Source organism: Siphateles boraxobius, unplaced genomic scaffold (assembly GCF_051911475.1).
Source record: "Siphateles boraxobius isolate OS27281-9 unplaced genomic scaffold, OSU_SipBor_1 8, whole genome shotgun sequence".
NCBI lineage: Eukaryota > Metazoa > Chordata > Actinopteri > Cypriniformes > Leuciscidae > Siphateles > Siphateles boraxobius.
In genome coordinates this window covers 13,102,439-13,119,546 of record NW_027509208.1, presented here as the reverse complement: position 1 = coordinate 13,119,546, position 17,108 = coordinate 13,102,439, and the positions used below count along the sequence as shown (strand labels likewise).

The window sequence follows — 17,108 nt, the reverse complement described above, 5'->3', positions numbered from 1 at the left end:
TCGGGAGCTAATGCTGCTAAATGCTGCTTGCAGCTTTAATTTTTTTTATGATTTGGCCGAAGCGTGTAACATGAAGAACATCAAGGCTTTCTAAAAATATAAACGCTCACCTGTGCTTTCCCAATATGAACAATGCATCCAGCTAAGCAAGAAAGCAGGAGACGTGTAAGCTGAATCATGCAGAAATACAATAAGAGGATGGTTAGATTTCTTTATTATATTTATTTATGTATACACACATGTAAATATTGAAAAAAAAATAAAAAAAAATAATGAAATGCTTTAGAATTCAGGTGTGGTATTCAAATTATAAAATAAAACACTGGATTACATAATGCAATGTTTGACAACTTCTCAATTTAACATATAGATGCTAGGGTGAAAAAAAATGTGGCGTTTTGTGCAATTTAACTGACACATAATTAATCACATGTAATACAGCCATTTCACCACTTGAATCTTCTCCGGTCTTTGCGTCTCACTGGAAGAGGAAAAACAAATACATACATAGCTAAAATCAAGTAATATATACACAAGTTATATATAAGATACAAGTTAAATGTTTCCCAGTAAAATTTACTGTTTATTGAAACTACACTTACAAGCATTTTTGTCTTCCTCCATCACACTCAGAAGCCAATCCTGTGTCTGTTCTGGCTCCCCTTTTTCAGACAAAATACATCATATCAGCACCAATTTCTGACCCAAGATTTGTTTGTTTTATATGTTTAAGTGGGCCTAAGCCAGTTCTGACCTGGTTTGCCAAAGTTTTGATAGGTTCTGGTCCTGAGGGATGGGGGTCTCCCTTTACGGCCAGACAGGGCTTGAGTTCCGGAGCCTGATGTTACCATCTCAACCTTTCTGTGGCGCCTAGATTTTGTTCCCTTTATATCATGAGCCAAAGCCATGTGAAGAGAGAAACAAACCATTTTCTGTCTACAACACGAGTTTCCAAAGAGTTGACTGTAGGCTACAGCCAAATAATTGAAACAAACAAAACATACAGATGATGATTAATATACATTTTTATTCTAAAAGTGATCCGAAAGGGGCCGTGAAAATGCATTTTCAGATTTTTATGGAGGTAAAAAAAAAAAAGTTAAAGTAATTGTAAAAACAATGTTTTCCCATGCACATTTTCACAGTCACACTTAACCTTGACAGCAGCATCACTCTCTTGTAATCGATGGAAAGACAAGAGTTGTTAAGATGATTGATTTACATACTTTACATACATGCTAGGGGCATGTAGAGGAAAATGGTGACATTACAAATGGGTCAAGTTCAATTCCTGGTGTTTCAGAAGCGTGGAAAACAGAAACTCATGACCCCTTTAAACTGAACAGTGACCTTAATGATGTCAATGTTTTTTGAGTACTGTCCTCAACTAAAGCAACAAGCAAAGCATTATTTGTCGCAACAAGAAAATCTCTAACCTTTGACACGTGACCATATGATTTGGACTTGATGGCGGCAAGCAGATCAGCTCTACTGGAGGACTGCAGAAACAATGCCACAATATTTAACTTCCATATATTCAGACACCTTTTTTGTATCCATATGAAAGGTGTCAAAGCAGTGTTTAACTCACCTCTGATTTCTGAGTCGTTTCCTTTTTAGAATCTTTATCCTTTGCAGCCTAAGTACAAATGTAATACACACACTAGTAAGACCAGCCTATATAAACTGAACAAAAAAAAGCTCTTTTTCAAAACAATGAAAAAAAATACTTCAAGGACATTCAGAGATGAAAGCTAGTCAATGCATAGTATTACAAGTCCACCAACTCACAGTGGTTTTGTCCTGCCACTGCTGGTACTCAAAAGTACATTTCCGAAGCAAATCGGTCAGGTTAAGCAGTGTCACTCCAGATGATGTGGGCACTGATGATTTCTTCAGTCTCTCATAATGACCGTGCACGTTTGCAATTTCCTGCATATCAAAAAATACTTCATTAATTTTAAATGATCAATTACTAATTATTTCAATCCTCCATTAATTTCTAATTATCTATATGACGAGAGAGATTACACAAGTCAGACATTTTTTTATTACACAAATAAATATTACAATAAAAGATTTCACTATACTAAATACTCACTCCTAGCGTTTCAAAGGAAGCAAGTTCAGCCACTCTGTCCTTGCGGGCCCGGAACTCTTCGTTCACGTCATGCTGAACACGTTCGCTCGCTTCAAATGTCAGCTGTGAGTCAGTCACATTCAGAGAGTTTTCAGACACTGTTGGAAGATACACCCCAAAACACAAAAGCAGAAGGAGAACCTGCTGACCTTCTTGGGCATGGCAGTGAAATAAAAGGCCTTAGCTGACAAAAGCCTTTTAAAGATATAAACAACATCCAAATGGTGGCAACTTTTTGCCTCTGCGATAAGCTCCTGCACATCGTTCCAGTCCTTCAAAGCAATCCTGATCTGAGTAAAACAGACAAATCAACTGTATGTTTCTCATATTCAGAAAACAAATTACAGGTAATGCTGAATCATCAAGTTTGATTAAAACAGTGAGAAAATATAGACACGAATCACCTTTTCCTTAGGCCAAACAAGTTGTGTATTGTAAAGGCCATAGATCATATACAGGCCTCCAACCCGAATTTGAAAGCTGTATGGGGGCAGAACGTATCCGTAGGCTATGGTGAAAGAGAGCCGCGTGAAGGATCTGTTCTCCTGGTTGGAATGAGTTCCACTGATGGGGGAAAAAAAATAAGGAGAGTGACCGAAAAACATTACTTGTTTCACGTTTATTTGATTTACAGTAAAAATTAAAAGTCTAATTTATTTACTCTCAGGTTTAAAAACTAGCCTATTAGATCTCTTTTTTCCTCAAAATAAAAAAAAAAAAATATTTTATTTTATTTTGCATACAGTGAAAGTGAATGGAAAACGGAATTTGCAAAAATGTAAAGTAAAGTTCATTAAACCCATTAAAATAGTCTACGACAATATTCCAGATTCTCTCCGAAAGGTAATGAACACACACACAGCTTGCACACATTAAAATATGGGTCATCAGTTCTGACATCAATTATGATCAAGATACAACTGACTTACTCAACAACCTTTAATTCCAAACCTGTATGACTTTCTTCTGGGGAACATAAAATAAGATTTTTTTGAGAAATGCCTCAGTGTTTTTACATTAAATGGAAGTGGTAACCACAAATTTGGTTACCAACACTATTCAAAATATCTTTTGTGTTCCACAGAAGAAGAATTATAGTCATACAGATTTGGAACGATATTAAAGGCATGTAAATGTGACAGCTTTAATTTTTGGGTTAAGTCTGTTCCTCACACACAACCGGGTTCTCTATGAAATATTAGCAGTATGTTAAATTATCCTTAAGTTTTTTTTCTTCCAAAAGACAAGTAAGTGGTGTTAGGAACAACATGAGTATGAGTGAATGACAATTTTCAATTGTTGGGTAAACCATTTAAGTGTAGCAAAACATCTTAAAACATTGGGGATGCACGCCTGATTCGCAGATTTTGATAAGCAATAAGTCAATTGAATTACCTTTTAAACCACTTAACAATTAACGTTTAGTACAATAAATGTCGTAGTGCAGTGCTGTAAATGTGTGACTTACAAAAAAACACTAGAGAAGTCCATCTGCCTCCAGATTGCAGAAAACTCCTCATACCGAACAGTCTCGCTCTGCTGGAAGCGGCCCAGAAGCTCCTCGCAGTCGCTTTTGAAAGGAGCCCAGTAGTACTCGCACTGCTTTTCTACTCAACCACACACTCACGTGAGAACCTAACACTGATATCAAGCAACCATATATAAAATCATATTTACATTAACTTACTCTGCGCCATCACCTCTCGTCCTCGAACTTTCCTGTTTACAGAATGGTGATTATGTGAGTGCACCTGTGCGCGCGGTGATTTAACAACCGAGCAGGTGATAGGTGCGTTCTGTTAGGCCAATAGCTTACGAATATGGTTCAAACCTGGAAAATATAACTAAAATATAATTAAAATATATTCATATGAATACACGTTGCTTGCAGCATTATAGAATAGCATTATTTTATTGTAATGTATTCTAATGTTGCACATGATAAGGTCACGTGTCACAGGCACGCTCTCATCACCCATTTTCTCAAGCAGTGAAAAAAACAACGCGTAGAAAAGAGGACACTGTGACAACACGGCAACAGGTATGGAATGATATTCCGGACATTATTCAAAAGGAATTGCAAATTGTATTTGCAATTGCGTTTTCGATTTGTGGACGCATAAAATGTGACATAATCCAAACGCAATTGCAAATCGCGCATTACCGTTTGCATTTTCGTTTAAGCGAACGCACACTGACTGCCAAATTTCAAATGAAAATGCAAAGTCCGTTTGCAACTGTGTTTCCCATGTCTTACGAGGTTTGTCTCCATTCCTATTTAAATAGTAATTTCAATTACCACGTCTGCTTTTTCACTTTCTCAGTGTCGCGTATGTAACCAGCCAAAACTCAAATGGAATCGCAATTCCCTTAGCGTTTGCATTTCCGATGCCTACACTGAAACCTGTCAATCAGTGTCGAGGGTGGGGTTATATGCTATGGGGCGTGTTTGTGTTGGGAAGTGACGTCACTCAGAGTCGACCACGTTTGGCGGGAAGTGACGTAACTCACAGTCGATCGCGTTTGGCGGTTTGGCGGGCCATGCGTTAAATGGTTGTACGTAAAAAATTTGATCAGAAGATCGGGCCTTTTTTATGTGCAATTTTCATTTAGACTTGTAATGGAGAAGTCAATCTCTCAGCTGCTGCGAGAGGCGGCCGCAGCTCTGGAACAATCAACATCAGTGTCTCCATCGAGTGCTCCTTCACCTGCGATGATACGCACAACTGACGTTCAGGGTGAGGATTCGTTATTTTATTTATATAATATTTAATGATCTAATGCGCATAATATATAGCCTACTTGACCAATAACCATATATCTTTCTCGGACCTGTAAAATGTGTCCGGTCGGGATTTTGAAGCTGGCTATAAAGGTCCCAAAATTGGCGTGCATATAGGCTACACGTTGTGTATTTGCTAGTAGCAAAAGTATTTCAAATTGCTACTGAACACCAGTTGTCATGTATTAATGTGTTCCTACCTGATTATTCTGTTATAATACATTTACAAATACAAATCCTGCTTTCTTCTTTCTATGGAGGGAACTGTGTAAATGAGACCACCAGACATGCTTTGCTTCTCGTAATCAGAAACATCAATAACTTAAATTCATGCCCAAACTCTGTTAAACAAAATTGATAATAATATAACCGAACACGTGTCTCATAAGAATGTTTGACAGCTGGGTTATTTAACATACATTGTTATTTTTGCAAAAATATTTACTGTGTTCAAAAATTAAAGTTATTTTCTTCCTTTAAAATGTTTCCAAGGTGCACGTAGTGAAGTGAGCAGGTTGTTTGCCCCATATGCACAATCACGAGTGGGTATACGGAAGAGGTCATGCAGTTCAGCTCTGCCAGCAAAGAAACCGAAGACGATAACATACACCCACAGATTTTTTTGCTTGCCTAAAAGAAGAGACTGTGAGATTCCAAACCCATCTGAGAAGCTGAAGCTGGAGAAAGCTGATCTGGGGGGGAAAAAAATTGTTTTCCCAGGTAACTTGTAACATTGTAGAATTACGTTTCTACGTAATCTATTTTCGTTTTCTAAACGTGTCTATTTTATTTTTTAAAAGACATGCTGTACACATTTTGCTTGCCTTTCAGATAAATATTGTCAGCCAGAGGATTTTACAGATTACCTCTATAAACAGTTTCCGAAGCTCAGAGATGCTGGAGGCTATGAACTTCTTAAGACTCGAGGTGCTACCCGCTCAAAGTCATTGGAGATAATCCCTTGTCCTGACGAAGGATACTCGGCAGAGTACTTGAGCAGCAGTGCCCTTGGCATAGGAGTTAGCATGATTTTCATCAGACCTCTTCAGAAAGATCTAAGCTTGGAGGTATGTAAACTGCATAAATAAAGCATTGAAAATGGCTGTTAAGATTTGCCATGTCTGACTTTTTTGTTTGTTTACATGGACAAGTACTCAGAGGGAAAATCAGGACAAGGGCCACAAGTACCTTGTTTGTACTGCCAAGTAAAAATTTATGTTGCTGAAATGCAGAAACATGTCGACCAATGTGAAATGTAAGTGATGCATGGAAAACTTTCTAAACAATAGAATGTTAAAAAATACTAAGTATAATAGAGTTTTTATTATTTTATAGAGTTCTACCTTCCTTTTTTCTACATTTATTTTGCATTTCCTTTTTTAACAAATCAGGTTGGAGGGAGGGGCATGCCAAATCCCCCAAAGCAGCAGCGAGGAATCACCTAGAGACAGCATTGAGGAATTAGCTAGAAGCAGCAACGAAGAAATAGCTAGCAGCAGCAGACAGCAAACCTTCAGCAGCAGCAATGAAGAAATAGCTAGCAGCAGCAGACAGCAAACTTTCAGCAGCAGCAACGAAGAAATAGCTAGCAGCAGCAGACAGCAAACCTTCAGCAGCAGCAACGAAGAAATAGCTAGCAGCAGCAGACAGCAAACCTTCAGCAGCAGCAACGAAGAAATAGCTAGCAGCAGCAGACAGCAAACCTTCAGCAGCAGCAACGAAGAAATAGCTAGCAGCAGCAGACAGCAAACCTTCAGCAGCAGCAATGAAGAAATACCTTGCAGCAGCAGACAGCAAACCTTCAGCAGCAGCAACGAAGAAATAGCTAGCAGCAGCAGACAGCAAACCTTCAGCAGCAGCAACGAAGAAATAGCTAGCAGCAGCAGACAGCAAACCTTCAGCAGCAGCAACATCAGACAGGAAATTGATCAAAGTAGAGAAGCGAGGGACAGTGACAATGAAGGTGATTTAGTTGATGTTTCCTGCAATCTGTACAACAATAAGGTTATTTTCTCTATATCAGAGCATAGCTAGAAAAAAACTCTCAAAATATGACAATGTCAAAGGTCTTGTGAATAGTGCCTACCAGGTTTTTATTAAATTGTATTTATTTTTTTGTTTTAAAATTTTGTTTTTTTTTCCTTTCTTCTCAGAGTGGAAAGTTGAGCCAAACTTGTTTCGGGCAGCACTTCAATACAGAAGGAGACTTTTGGAAAGGGCTGAAAGTTTATCTGCTGAAAGTCTAACTGCAGGACTGAACCTATGCAGCAGTACACAGGAAAGAGAAAGAGAAATGTTTACTTTCTATAAATCTCAACCTGGCAACTGGGCTCGTCCATTTTTCGTCATACTAAGGGGTAAAAATTAATAGTTTTCTTTAAATATGAACACATTTTATACAAGCAATCTGTATGGCAATATCACTGTATGTTTAATATTGTGGATACACTGCATAGATATTAATATTCTTTACGTTATCTCAGGCGATGCAGCAATTGGAGATGGTGTGAAACGCTACTTTCTATCCCAGGTTATTTCACGTGTGCAGTTTGGGTTTGCCCTAGATTTTGGTAAGTAATTGTAATCTAAAACATTACGTAATTAAAGGGATGGTTTAGCCAAAATGCACATTCTTTCAGTACTCTGTCTCTTTGATTTCAATTTATGACTGTTTCTATCATAAGAGAAAATTGATTGGTTTGGAGTAATTTCTAAAAGAATTGCTATTTTTTTGGATGCAATATCTATTTAAATGGAATTACACATGACAAAACTTATAAAAATGTGTTACCTTGGAACTTGTATTGAGCCTAAAAAAAAAAGTGTTATTTTTTCTCACTTTAGACAACTGTGGCAAAACTTTATTTTTCATCGGTCAAGAAGACCATTTGGTGCCATCAACCTCCCGAACTCTGCTGGATAGTGACCTGTTCCGCATTGTTGGACGCATGATTGGCCATTCATTCCTTAATGGTGGTCCCTTATTGACTGGACTTAGCCCTGCTATGTTTGGAATGATAACTGGACAAATGAACGAGACCATCATAATTGAACTGGAAGATTGCCCTGACACAGATGTAATTGACATTGTCCATCTGGTATGTACAACATAAAACCTACCTCTGATCATTGTTTTGTGCAAGTAAAAATGACTGAAAATGAAAATAATTGAACTAGATTTTTATATTTTTTACTAACATTGATTTTATTACAGCTTCAAAGACCAAATACACTTTCTGATGATGAGCGTGCAAAAGTGAATGACCTGGCTGTCAGTTGGGATCTGCCTCGGGTCACTGTGGAAAACAGACTGTGGCTAGCCCAAAGCCTTCTTCATCATGCTGTAAGTTTAACCTTTTTAAAACATATTTTTATTTTAAACCATTTTTGTAATTATTTATTAAAGACTGCAACAATTAAATACTTCAGGTCATTGGCCGGCGAGAGAAACAGATGCAGCAGTTGAAAAAAGGACTGAAGGATACTGGAGTTTTCCGCATGGTCAAAGAACGACCTTCTCTCATTGAAGTCCTATTCCCACGCTCATCTTCCCTGACAATTGATGCAGAGGTAATGTACCATCATGTGCCATTGACTATTTCCAAATAGATATTAAGATATACTTACACATCCTTCTATGTAATGATTATGCATAATCTACAGTTCCTTCTATTAACAAAGCATGGTTTAAACACTGGTCAAATGTTTTGGAATAATTACGATTAGTACGATTGGTCTCTTCTGTTCGCCACAGCTGCATTTATTTGATAAAAAATACAGTAAAAACTAATATTGTGAAATACTATTATAATTTAAGGCAAGGCAAGTTTATTTATTTAGCACATTTCATACACAATGGTAATTCAAAGTGCTTTACATAGAAAAATCAAAAGAAATAAGAATAATTAAAACAGTTAAGAATAAAGAAATTAAAATAATCAAAAGAAATCAGAACTTCTCTGTGACTTCACATTTTTTGATGCGGGTGTGTAAATGCGTTTTGCACCATATTCACTGCAGCAACTGTAGCAAAAATGTGAGCGTATGAGTTTCTTAATTTGTGATTTGTAGAATAGGATTTGTGCACCTGCAATGAAGAATTTGAGAAGGTGTAACTGTTGTGTTGTGTTTGTGGAAGAGAAAAAAAAGTATACAAGTTTGCAAATCTTAAATCATTTCTCTCTGTGACTTCAAATTTACTGATACACGTGTGTGGCTATTCTCTACAACTACAAATTCCACTGTCACAGGCGTTCAGAAGTTTTGCACCAAAAATACCTTCATAGCTAAGCTACTGCATCATTTTATTTTGTGATATTATACTAGATGATCCTGGAAAAAGTAATATGGCCAAACCCTGACAGTGATGATGAGGAGAATTTCAGTCTGGAAACATGCTGCAGAATCACATCCTATTTCCGGCAATACATTGAACAAGGTACACATTTTGATTCTGTATTTGTACACGTTTAATATTGCATTTTTAAGATGTAATTTGCTGGGTAGGGTTTGTGTGGTTATTTCATTGTAAGAAGACATGAAGATGTCTTATATGAAAATGTCATGTCAGTGTTAGTCACATTTATTCAATTAGCATTAGAGATGCACCGATTACAATTTTCTATGTCGATTCCGATTTTATTTATTTATAAAACACCATATACTTTTACCCAAACTGAATAATAAACAAGTTTAAATGGGTAAATTTTCTATAAATATTTTCTATAAAGTCTTCATTTTAATTTCTGACATAGATTACTCCAGTTCTTGTTAAAACACTAGACATGCAAATTCTGTGCATTTTGGGCAACACTTGTTGCGCAATGTTAATCATGCGCCGCCCGAGTGCATTTTGACCGGCATAAAATCGGCATATGTCAGACTGGATAGCTGGACAGACCAGACCGGTCATGGCCGATCACGTGAAAATCGGCCAATTCCGGTCACCAGCCGATCAATCGGTGCATCTCTAATTAGCATACAAACTAACACATTCTACATTAAAAAAACAGGTACACCACAAGAGCTGAAAAATCTTGTCGAGTTTTGGGTTGGCTGGACAAGCCTACCACAGGAACTGTATGTGGAAGTCTCACCTGACGTCAGAATGCCAACTGCCTCAACATGCAGGGAGACACTTAAAATCCCACTGCATTACAGTCATTATGATGAATTCACTGCTGATTTAAATGCAGCTGTGTCCAGCAACAGCTTTGGTTTTGGTTTAGTTTAAAATGTATTTCTTAAACCCTCATGTTGTCTTTGGGGTCATTAAAACCCTCATTAAAAAAACATTGCTGCCTTTCTCTCAGTTTCATGGAATTTAGTGACTTGTTACATTATTTGTCTAAACACAAAAAACCTGGGTTTGATTTAGTTCTGTATGTATACATTTTTATTTTTTTATTCCACTGTTGTTTGATGTGGGGTTTATTCATTTTATTGAAAAATTAATAAATCCCACATCAATCTAAACAAATTGACAAATGAAAGCCTGGGACTACACCACAAATGTAAAGTGGAACAAACATTCCCGCACCAGACTGATCTCATGAAATGGCGTATGTATGACACGCCAATTCGTATTTCCATTTTTGGCGTGCTATCAACACGCATAATCGCTTTTCAGCGTGTTTATCAACGCCTTTGACTTAACGTTATATTACTGTATTATGTATATATAAATATATGACCTACCCCAACCCCGTCCCTAAACCTACCCGTCACTGGGGTTAATACCATTTTATGAGTCTTCTCCTACCATCCTAGGAAAAGAAATATCGCTCCACAGATGTAGATATAGATTTTGCTTCGTTTCGCTCGGACATTTAACGGCGTACACATACACGCGGAATCACTCGGACATTTAATGGCGTAGACATACACGCAAAAGATTTCGGCGTGGACATACACGCGGATAGCACAAAATGCGTATAGATAACACGCCACTTGAATTGAAAGTGGCGTGTATGTTTACGCAAAGTCATGATGTCATGTTGCCCGCACACACATCCACAGGTTTAACTGCAACAGACAGCATTTTTATTGAATTTCGCAAATTCAGAACACTCATGAAGGGGTGAAACCTAGCACCGACACACACTTCTGTGAATGAAGACATTGTGCAAGCATATTTGGGTGAGTAGTTGATCTATCCAAATAAACGAGTTAGCTGTAGCACCGTTTCACAGTAAGCATCCACTGCTTCTGTAAGAAGAACATTAGGACTGGGTAAGGTATCCACCTCTGCAACAGTCAACTCTCTCTGCAGTAGTGCTTGTGGGACTGCAACTCCCTCCATTTCATTACTGCATGGTCCCTCCCAGTCTATTCCGAAGTCATCACTCGCCTTGCAACAAAAAAAAGCAAAAATTCCATTTTAAAAAATGACAAACATTACATCCCAAACTGTCATATCTACATATACCTGGTCTGGATCATCAGTAGTTTGAAATGTTGTCCACAACTGTAGAGGGGATTGGCTACCCGTGGTCCTTAATTTGTGGTTATTCCAAGCCTCCTGGAACAGATTAAGATGCCTTTGCAACTGAGGCAGGAAAATCCAGTGTAGTGCATATAGGTGCACCTCATTATCTGGATCCAGCAAACTCTCACTCTCCATTCCATAGAACAGGCAGTAAAACAGGTCTAAGACCTGTTCATAGACATCCCTCCATAACCTTTCAATCCTACAGAGACAACAGTACAACAATTTTATTGAAATTAAATCTATGTAACTTTTTTTTCCCACCCACACCAAGCACCTTTGATTGTGGACACTTCTTCCAGTTATGTGTGAGTTGCGGTTCTCTCCCCTATGTGCCACCATGAAGTGTGCCACTTCAATGTTCTCCAAGCCCTTGTCTGAGCGCACTCGAGAGGGGAGTCCAAACTTCTGAACTGCTCCAATAAAACTGTCAACAACAGTTGATGCCCGGTTGTTTGTCGCAGCACTTAGGTAAACGATTAAGCGGCTAAAGCCGTCAATGCCTCCATGAATGACGAACCTCCACCTAAATAAGAAATCAGATACATAAAATGAAACATTACGTTTTATGATCCCCTCTCTTACCACCTCTATCCTCCCATGTCAGGGTTTTTTCCTGCATTTAAATTATTAGGTGGCTATCCAAATGAAATTTCTTATCACTTGAGCAAATTCAGACATCCATTTTTAAAACATCCCCTTCCATGCTATTTTTCTTCCAATATTTGTATTGTTATATGTTTTACATTTACAAAACCAAACATTACAAAAGTTTGTACTGGATAGCATGGTGGGGATCTGTTTACTGGTGCTATCTGCTGGATGACAGAGCAAAAGTATTAAAACAATTTTTTTTTTAGCATAAGCAACCTTTATGGAAGTAATTTATGATTTACTTAACACTGAATATCTAATATGATTAAACTGAACTGAACTATATTAAAATATTTTGTCTGTACCAGTTAGGACTATATAAAAAATATGTGTTTCCTCTGCCTTGGGTAAGTGAGGGCCAACTTGTTTTACTTAATGATTGTATTGAAAATATTAAGGCAAAGAAGGCCAGGTGATTTTTCCTACAGCCAGAGGATGAAAACAGAAAATATTTTACAGAGGAAGACTGAAAGGTTTGTAAATCATAGATATCCAGGTTTTGAGCCTCTTGTTCTACTTAATTTGCTTTTGATGTAAGCACAAATTGTATTACGGTAGATTAAGACCACCCAAAATCATTTGTCACCCAGGAAAAACCCTGTTCAATGTTTCATAATTGCACAGATAGTATATTTGCCTAAGTTTAGACTCCCAATACCTTATTAGCTTGTGGTTTCCGTCTATATGCCACATTGCATTTGGTCCTGAGACAGAGTATTGACGGCGATGACGTGTGCATATTGCTAATGCTCTCAGCTGAGTTCCCAGTGGATCGACTCTTCGCACAGACTCGCGCACCCTTGAAGCTTAAAAGTAAAAAAAGAAATGCACAATATATTTCAATACATCAATTAAAACCTAATTAAATGTTTTGTTTTTAATTCTGTAATTTACTAGAAATTCACCACATTCTGGTATTTAAGCATTTAACCAATAAAACCCGAACCTTTAATATAAAACAGCCAAATTGCTGACTGCACACTGAATCAATGCTGAAGACAGCAGTGTGCTGAAACTTTTGCTTGCTTTTTAATTCACATGCAATTTGCACGATGCAACTTATAATACATTTTTTTGTTTTTTTTGCTAGACTTCAATTTGTACTGTATTCAGTGTGCGACCAGCAACCTTCTTGCTCGTATACACAAGTATTGAAGACAAAAGGTGTAAACTCAAAATATTATGAAATTGTTCTTACTCTGAATATGAAGACCTTGGGCCCGAAGATGACCATGTATAATCCTGTACCCAGCGTTTGGGTAATGTCTTTGTATTTCTGCCACAATGTTGTCTAATACATCATCAGTGACATCAGAGTACAAATCTCTAGCCCTATGGTATGGGGGGGAATATAAATATATTTATATTCGTTATTTATTTGTACATTCCACTTTTTCCTCTCTCACTAATACAAATGTATTAAAATTAAGTACCTTAATCCATGCTGTTCTAGTCTTCTACGTATAGTTCGCTCAGATACTCCAAGCAGGCGCGCAAGCTGGACACATGAGTAACCACATATCACGTAGTACTCGATCATCTCTTGTGGTATGTCCAGTAAAGGGCGTCCTGGTCCTTTAGTTGTCCTGTCCTTCACAAAAAGCCTGTAAGCTACTTCATTGAGGTTGGCGAAGACAACATTACTGATGTTGCTGTTGGTCAAGGCCACAAACTCATTTAATTTATCCAAAACTAAATGGCTTCTGAGTAAGAGGAAATCAGTAGAGGATGTACTATCTTCAACTTGCTGCGCGAGCATCATAAGGTCCTCCACAATTTCACCAACTACCTCCATTAAATAAATAAATAAATAAATAAATCGGAGTCCGTTCAGCGCATCACCTCTTGACCGTCGACTGTGAGTGACGTCACTTCCCAACACAAACACGCCCCATAGCATATAACCCCACCCTCGACACTGATTGACAGGTTTCAGTGTAGGCATCGGAAATGCAAACGCTAAGGGAATTGCGATTCCATTTGAGTTTTGGCTGGTTACATACGCGACACTGAGAAAGTGAAAAAGCAGACGTGGTAATTGAAATTACTATTTAAATAGGAATGGAGACAAACCTCGTAAGACATGGGAAACACAGTTGCAAACGGACTTTGCATTTTCATTTGAAATTTGGCAGTCAGTGTGCGTTCGCTTAAACGAAAATGCAAACGGTAATGCGCGATTTGCAATTGCGTTTGGATTATGTCACATTTTATGCGTCCACAAATCGAAAACGCAATTGCAAATACAATTTGCAATTCCTTTTGAATAATGTCCGGAATATCATTCCATATGGAAGACATTCCACAGGCAAGACAGAGCAGGTTATTTTTTTTACCTAGGTTATAGAACAAAGTTTAAGCTTTCAAATTCTCTGTGTTATTACAAAATTCAAACAATAAATACCGTTTTGGCGCTCTTTAATGTGGTGGCATCGGTGTAGTAGGCCAAGAGTCTCAGTTCAAGCGGCACGTGTCGTGAACCAATCTGAGCTCTTTCTTTATTAGTCTACTAATTATAGCATCAAATAAACATGAATGAACATGTTGAAAGATACAGGTTTCTGAAATGTATGTCTCATGTACAGTAATCGCTCAGTCATGTTTCAACCGTGGAAAGACGTGAATCAAACAGCTGGACAACAAAATGTCACCTAAAGCCATTCAATGACCAGCATGTTAGTTCGAAACTCCAGATGAGCCTTTTGCTAATGCACTATATTACACAATGTTTATCATATTTTTAATCTTACATAATTAAAAATATTATACAATTATTATACGAGGAGGAAAGAGATTTACACTTTGATGAACATCTCACCTTGTGAGAAGACAAATTGGGACCAGTCATGGTGTATGAGGTAGGGTAGACTAAGTACAATTGAGACACTTTTTGCGTTTTGATTTTTCACACAAAAATAGATACTGATAAGAAGTGAATTTCTACATGACATGCCACATGACTTTTCATTAGCTTGTAGACTTTATCAATCAATAATACCCATAAGTAGTTTATAATTTCCACAATTAGCTCATAAAAATAAGGTGCTTTTTGTCACAACTTTGTCTCAACTGTACCCACATGTGGTACAGTTGAGACAGTACCATGGAACAGTTGAGATACCCATTTTTAATGATGTAAAGGTAACTAAATGTTCATTGCAAATATAATAAATAAAGACAAATAAAGAAAAAAAACAATTGGGCAACATGTTTATTTATTCATCCATTTAAATTAATTCATTTTATTTAAATGCGCACTGGTTAAAATATATAAAACAGGAACAATATATTTATTAATAATACACATTTAAATATCACAAAAATAAAATTTTATTTTCATTTTCATCCTATGCTGGCTAATTACGACGTTTAACCTGTTATCATAACGCTGAACAACTAAACAGTGTGTTTCTTAATAGAAAACTATCGGGGGTACAGTTGATACACTTGTGTCTCAACCATACATCGCTGGTCACCCTCGCACATTTCTCTAGATTTTGCAATGAATTTGCATGACACAATAACATGAAATATGCCAGTTTTTAGGGCACAGAATAACGTTTGTCATGATACCAGTTACGTGTAACAGTCACATAAGGATAATAAGCTATTCATTGTTGGGTGTGCATGGTGAAGTGAAAGTCTTATCTTAGAAAAAAAAAGTTTGCTGATATCTTCGGATCGGATATGTTTACGTTGTTAAAATTTCCCATGATCAAAGAGGGCTCTAATACACATGTGCACAGCAAAAATCACAATGTCAAAAATACTCTGGAGGCCAGTAGGCTCTTGTACTCAAATATTGACTGGTTTGGCAATGACACCTACGAAAACAATCAATAGATTTCTTGATCAAATCAATTTAATTTCTGATCTTTCAACTGTCACAAAATGCCTGGTGTGAAAACAATGATTCTCTGGTAAAAAGACCAAATGTAAGAGTCCCTCTAATTGAAGAATCACCAATCAACACTAGAATGAAGAAATTTAGCGATATTTAAGAGATTTGATAAAAAAAATTATACCACCTCTTATTCTCCTGTCTTTATCTCCCATTATCTACAGGCGTCTCAAGCGGCTGAGGATGGTTCTCTGTTGTTTGGTAATTTTGCAACACATACAGTATAGGCCTTTAGGGTAACATGGGGGAACTGTAACATATTTAGATAAAAATTTAGCATGTGAAGGATGATGATGCCTCAGCCAATGTGTTATCATTGGAAATAAATAGAAACATTTGCTAATTTAGTTGCTATAACACAAAATGTAAAATATTAAGAGGGTTAGGATGAAAACCTCATCTTAAATTAAATTACAAAATAATAGCACAAGTAACAACATGCCACTAGGGGCCTTCTGTGCCAAGGGTCTAATTTTATATTTTTGCTTAAAAAATAAAAACTAGGCTATAAACTCGACAAATCCAATATTTCCACAAATCCCTCATTAACAAATAGACACAAAAAGCTTTGATATTCAACATAATGCAATGTCATTGATCACTATTTTCCAGACACAAAATTAAATGCATTAACCTCAAAACTGTTTCGGCTGACTAAATCTCACAAATGTTAATATTCAGATGAAATGACAACATTAAAAAATAACATACATATATATTACGTATATATAACACTGTATAATACTATATGTAACACTTATATATAACACTGTATAATACTATATATAACACATAAATATAACATATTATAACACTCTCCACACTTTGCTCTTTGTCTTCATCTCAGATCTTTCCTCAGATTGCACCTGTGCACTGCAGGCTCATATTTTGTACAGTTGGTTTGATCACAACAAAAATTTTGAGCCGTTGTGTGTAAACAATGACAGCTCGTGTTTAGCGTTTTGCAACACACGTACATCACAGTGCAGAATGTGTTTTAGTGAGTGAGAGTGCGTTTAGAGTTTTGCGAAAAGAGTGCATGCGATTGCAAATGGTGTCTAACTGCCGGAACTTTAAGGTTTTGCAGTGTGATTTATTCGACAAGTCAGTTTTGGCCTTTGAGAATATGGTTCAGAGAATGGAG

At 37.0% G+C, this 17,108-nt stretch overlaps 3 protein-coding genes across 4 annotated transcripts; 1 reads left to right on the top strand and 2 right to left on the bottom strand.

Moving 5' to 3' along the window:
• Positions 1 to 197: 197 nt before the first annotated feature.
• snapc1a (small nuclear RNA activating complex, polypeptide 1a) lies at positions 198 to 14,535 on the bottom strand. 2 transcript variants are annotated; one of them, XM_077220854.1, is made up of 12 exons: positions 14,468 to 14,535; positions 3,828 to 3,984; positions 3,609 to 3,747; positions 2,545 to 2,704; positions 2,290 to 2,430; positions 2,102 to 2,203; positions 1,792 to 1,932; positions 1,592 to 1,639; positions 1,437 to 1,499; positions 755 to 884; positions 603 to 662; positions 198 to 481 (listed from the first exon to the last, which is right to left on the bottom strand). In XM_077220854.1, the coding sequence occupies exons 2-12, from the start codon at positions 3,835 to 3,837 to the stop codon at positions 447 to 449; spliced, it is 1,029 nt and encodes a 342-aa protein (XP_077076969.1). In that variant the 5' UTR covers positions 3,838 to 3,984; positions 14,468 to 14,535; the 3' UTR covers positions 198 to 446. The 2 variants fall into 2 exon arrangements, with proteins under 2 accessions (XP_077076969.1, XP_077076970.1); XM_077220855.1 differs by lacking the exon at positions 14,468 to 14,535 and having other exon boundaries at positions 3,828 to 4,545.
• Positions 4,149 to 11,294, top strand: LOC143729536 (uncharacterized). The gene is made up of 13 exons (XM_077220840.1): positions 4,149 to 4,181; positions 4,754 to 4,878; positions 5,415 to 5,642; positions 5,754 to 5,989; positions 6,074 to 6,177; positions 6,314 to 6,885; positions 7,076 to 7,279; positions 7,406 to 7,492; positions 7,767 to 8,020; positions 8,137 to 8,265; positions 8,352 to 8,492; positions 9,249 to 9,360; positions 9,935 to 11,294. The coding sequence occupies exons 2-13, from the start codon at positions 4,761 to 4,763 to the stop codon at positions 10,153 to 10,155; spliced, it is 2,406 nt and encodes an 801-aa protein (XP_077076955.1). The 5' UTR covers positions 4,149 to 4,181; positions 4,754 to 4,760; the 3' UTR covers positions 10,156 to 11,294.
• On the bottom strand, positions 8,728 to 14,039 carry LOC143729542 (uncharacterized). Its single transcript, XM_077220848.1, has 6 exons — positions 13,497 to 14,039; positions 13,262 to 13,395; positions 12,722 to 12,869; positions 11,687 to 11,935; positions 11,350 to 11,611; positions 8,728 to 11,271 (listed from the first exon to the last, which is right to left on the bottom strand). Exons 1-6 carry the CDS (start codon positions 14,006 to 14,008, stop codon positions 11,074 to 11,076), a joined length of 1,503 nt encoding a protein of 500 aa, XP_077076963.1. The 5' UTR covers positions 14,009 to 14,039; the 3' UTR covers positions 8,728 to 11,073.
• Positions 14,536 to 17,108: the final 2,573 nt, after the last annotated feature.

What these genes read in the sequence shown, in the direction of transcription:
- snapc1a (XM_077220854.1), bottom strand. An exon ending in CTTCCTTTGAAACGCTAGGA is followed by an intron (nt 1,933 to 2,101) that starts GTGAGTATTTAG and finishes TTTGATATGCAG; the next exon opens with GAAATTGCAAACGTGCACGG. An exon ending in TCAAAACTTTGGCAAACCAG is followed by an intron (nt 663 to 754) that starts GTCAGAACTGGC and finishes TGTCTGAAAAAG; the next exon opens with GGGAGCCAGAACAGACACAG.
- LOC143729536 (XM_077220840.1), top strand. Translation starts at nt 4,761, where the DNA reads ATGGAGAAGTCAATCTCTCAGCTGCTGCGAGAGGCGGCCGCAGCTCTG. An exon ending in AAAGCCTTCTTCATCATGCT is followed by an intron (nt 8,266 to 8,351) that starts GTAAGTTTAACC and finishes TAAATACTTCAG; the next exon opens with GTCATTGGCCGGCGAGAGAA. An exon ending in CCCTGACAATTGATGCAGAG is followed by an intron (nt 8,493 to 9,248) that starts GTAATGTACCAT and finishes ATATTATACTAG; the next exon opens with ATGATCCTGGAAAAAGTAAT.
- LOC143729542 (XM_077220848.1), bottom strand. Translation starts at nt 14,008, where the DNA reads ATGCCTACACTGAAACCTGTCAATCAGTGTCGAGGGTGGGGTTATATG. An exon ending in GGAAACCACAAGCTAATAAG is followed by an intron (nt 11,936 to 12,721) that starts GTATTGGGAGTC and finishes TTTCTTATTTAG; the next exon opens with GTGGAGGTTCGTCATTCATG. An exon ending in CTACTGATGATCCAGACCAG is followed by an intron (nt 11,272 to 11,349) that starts GTATATGTAGAT and finishes TTTTGTTGCAAG; the next exon opens with GCGAGTGATGACTTCGGAAT.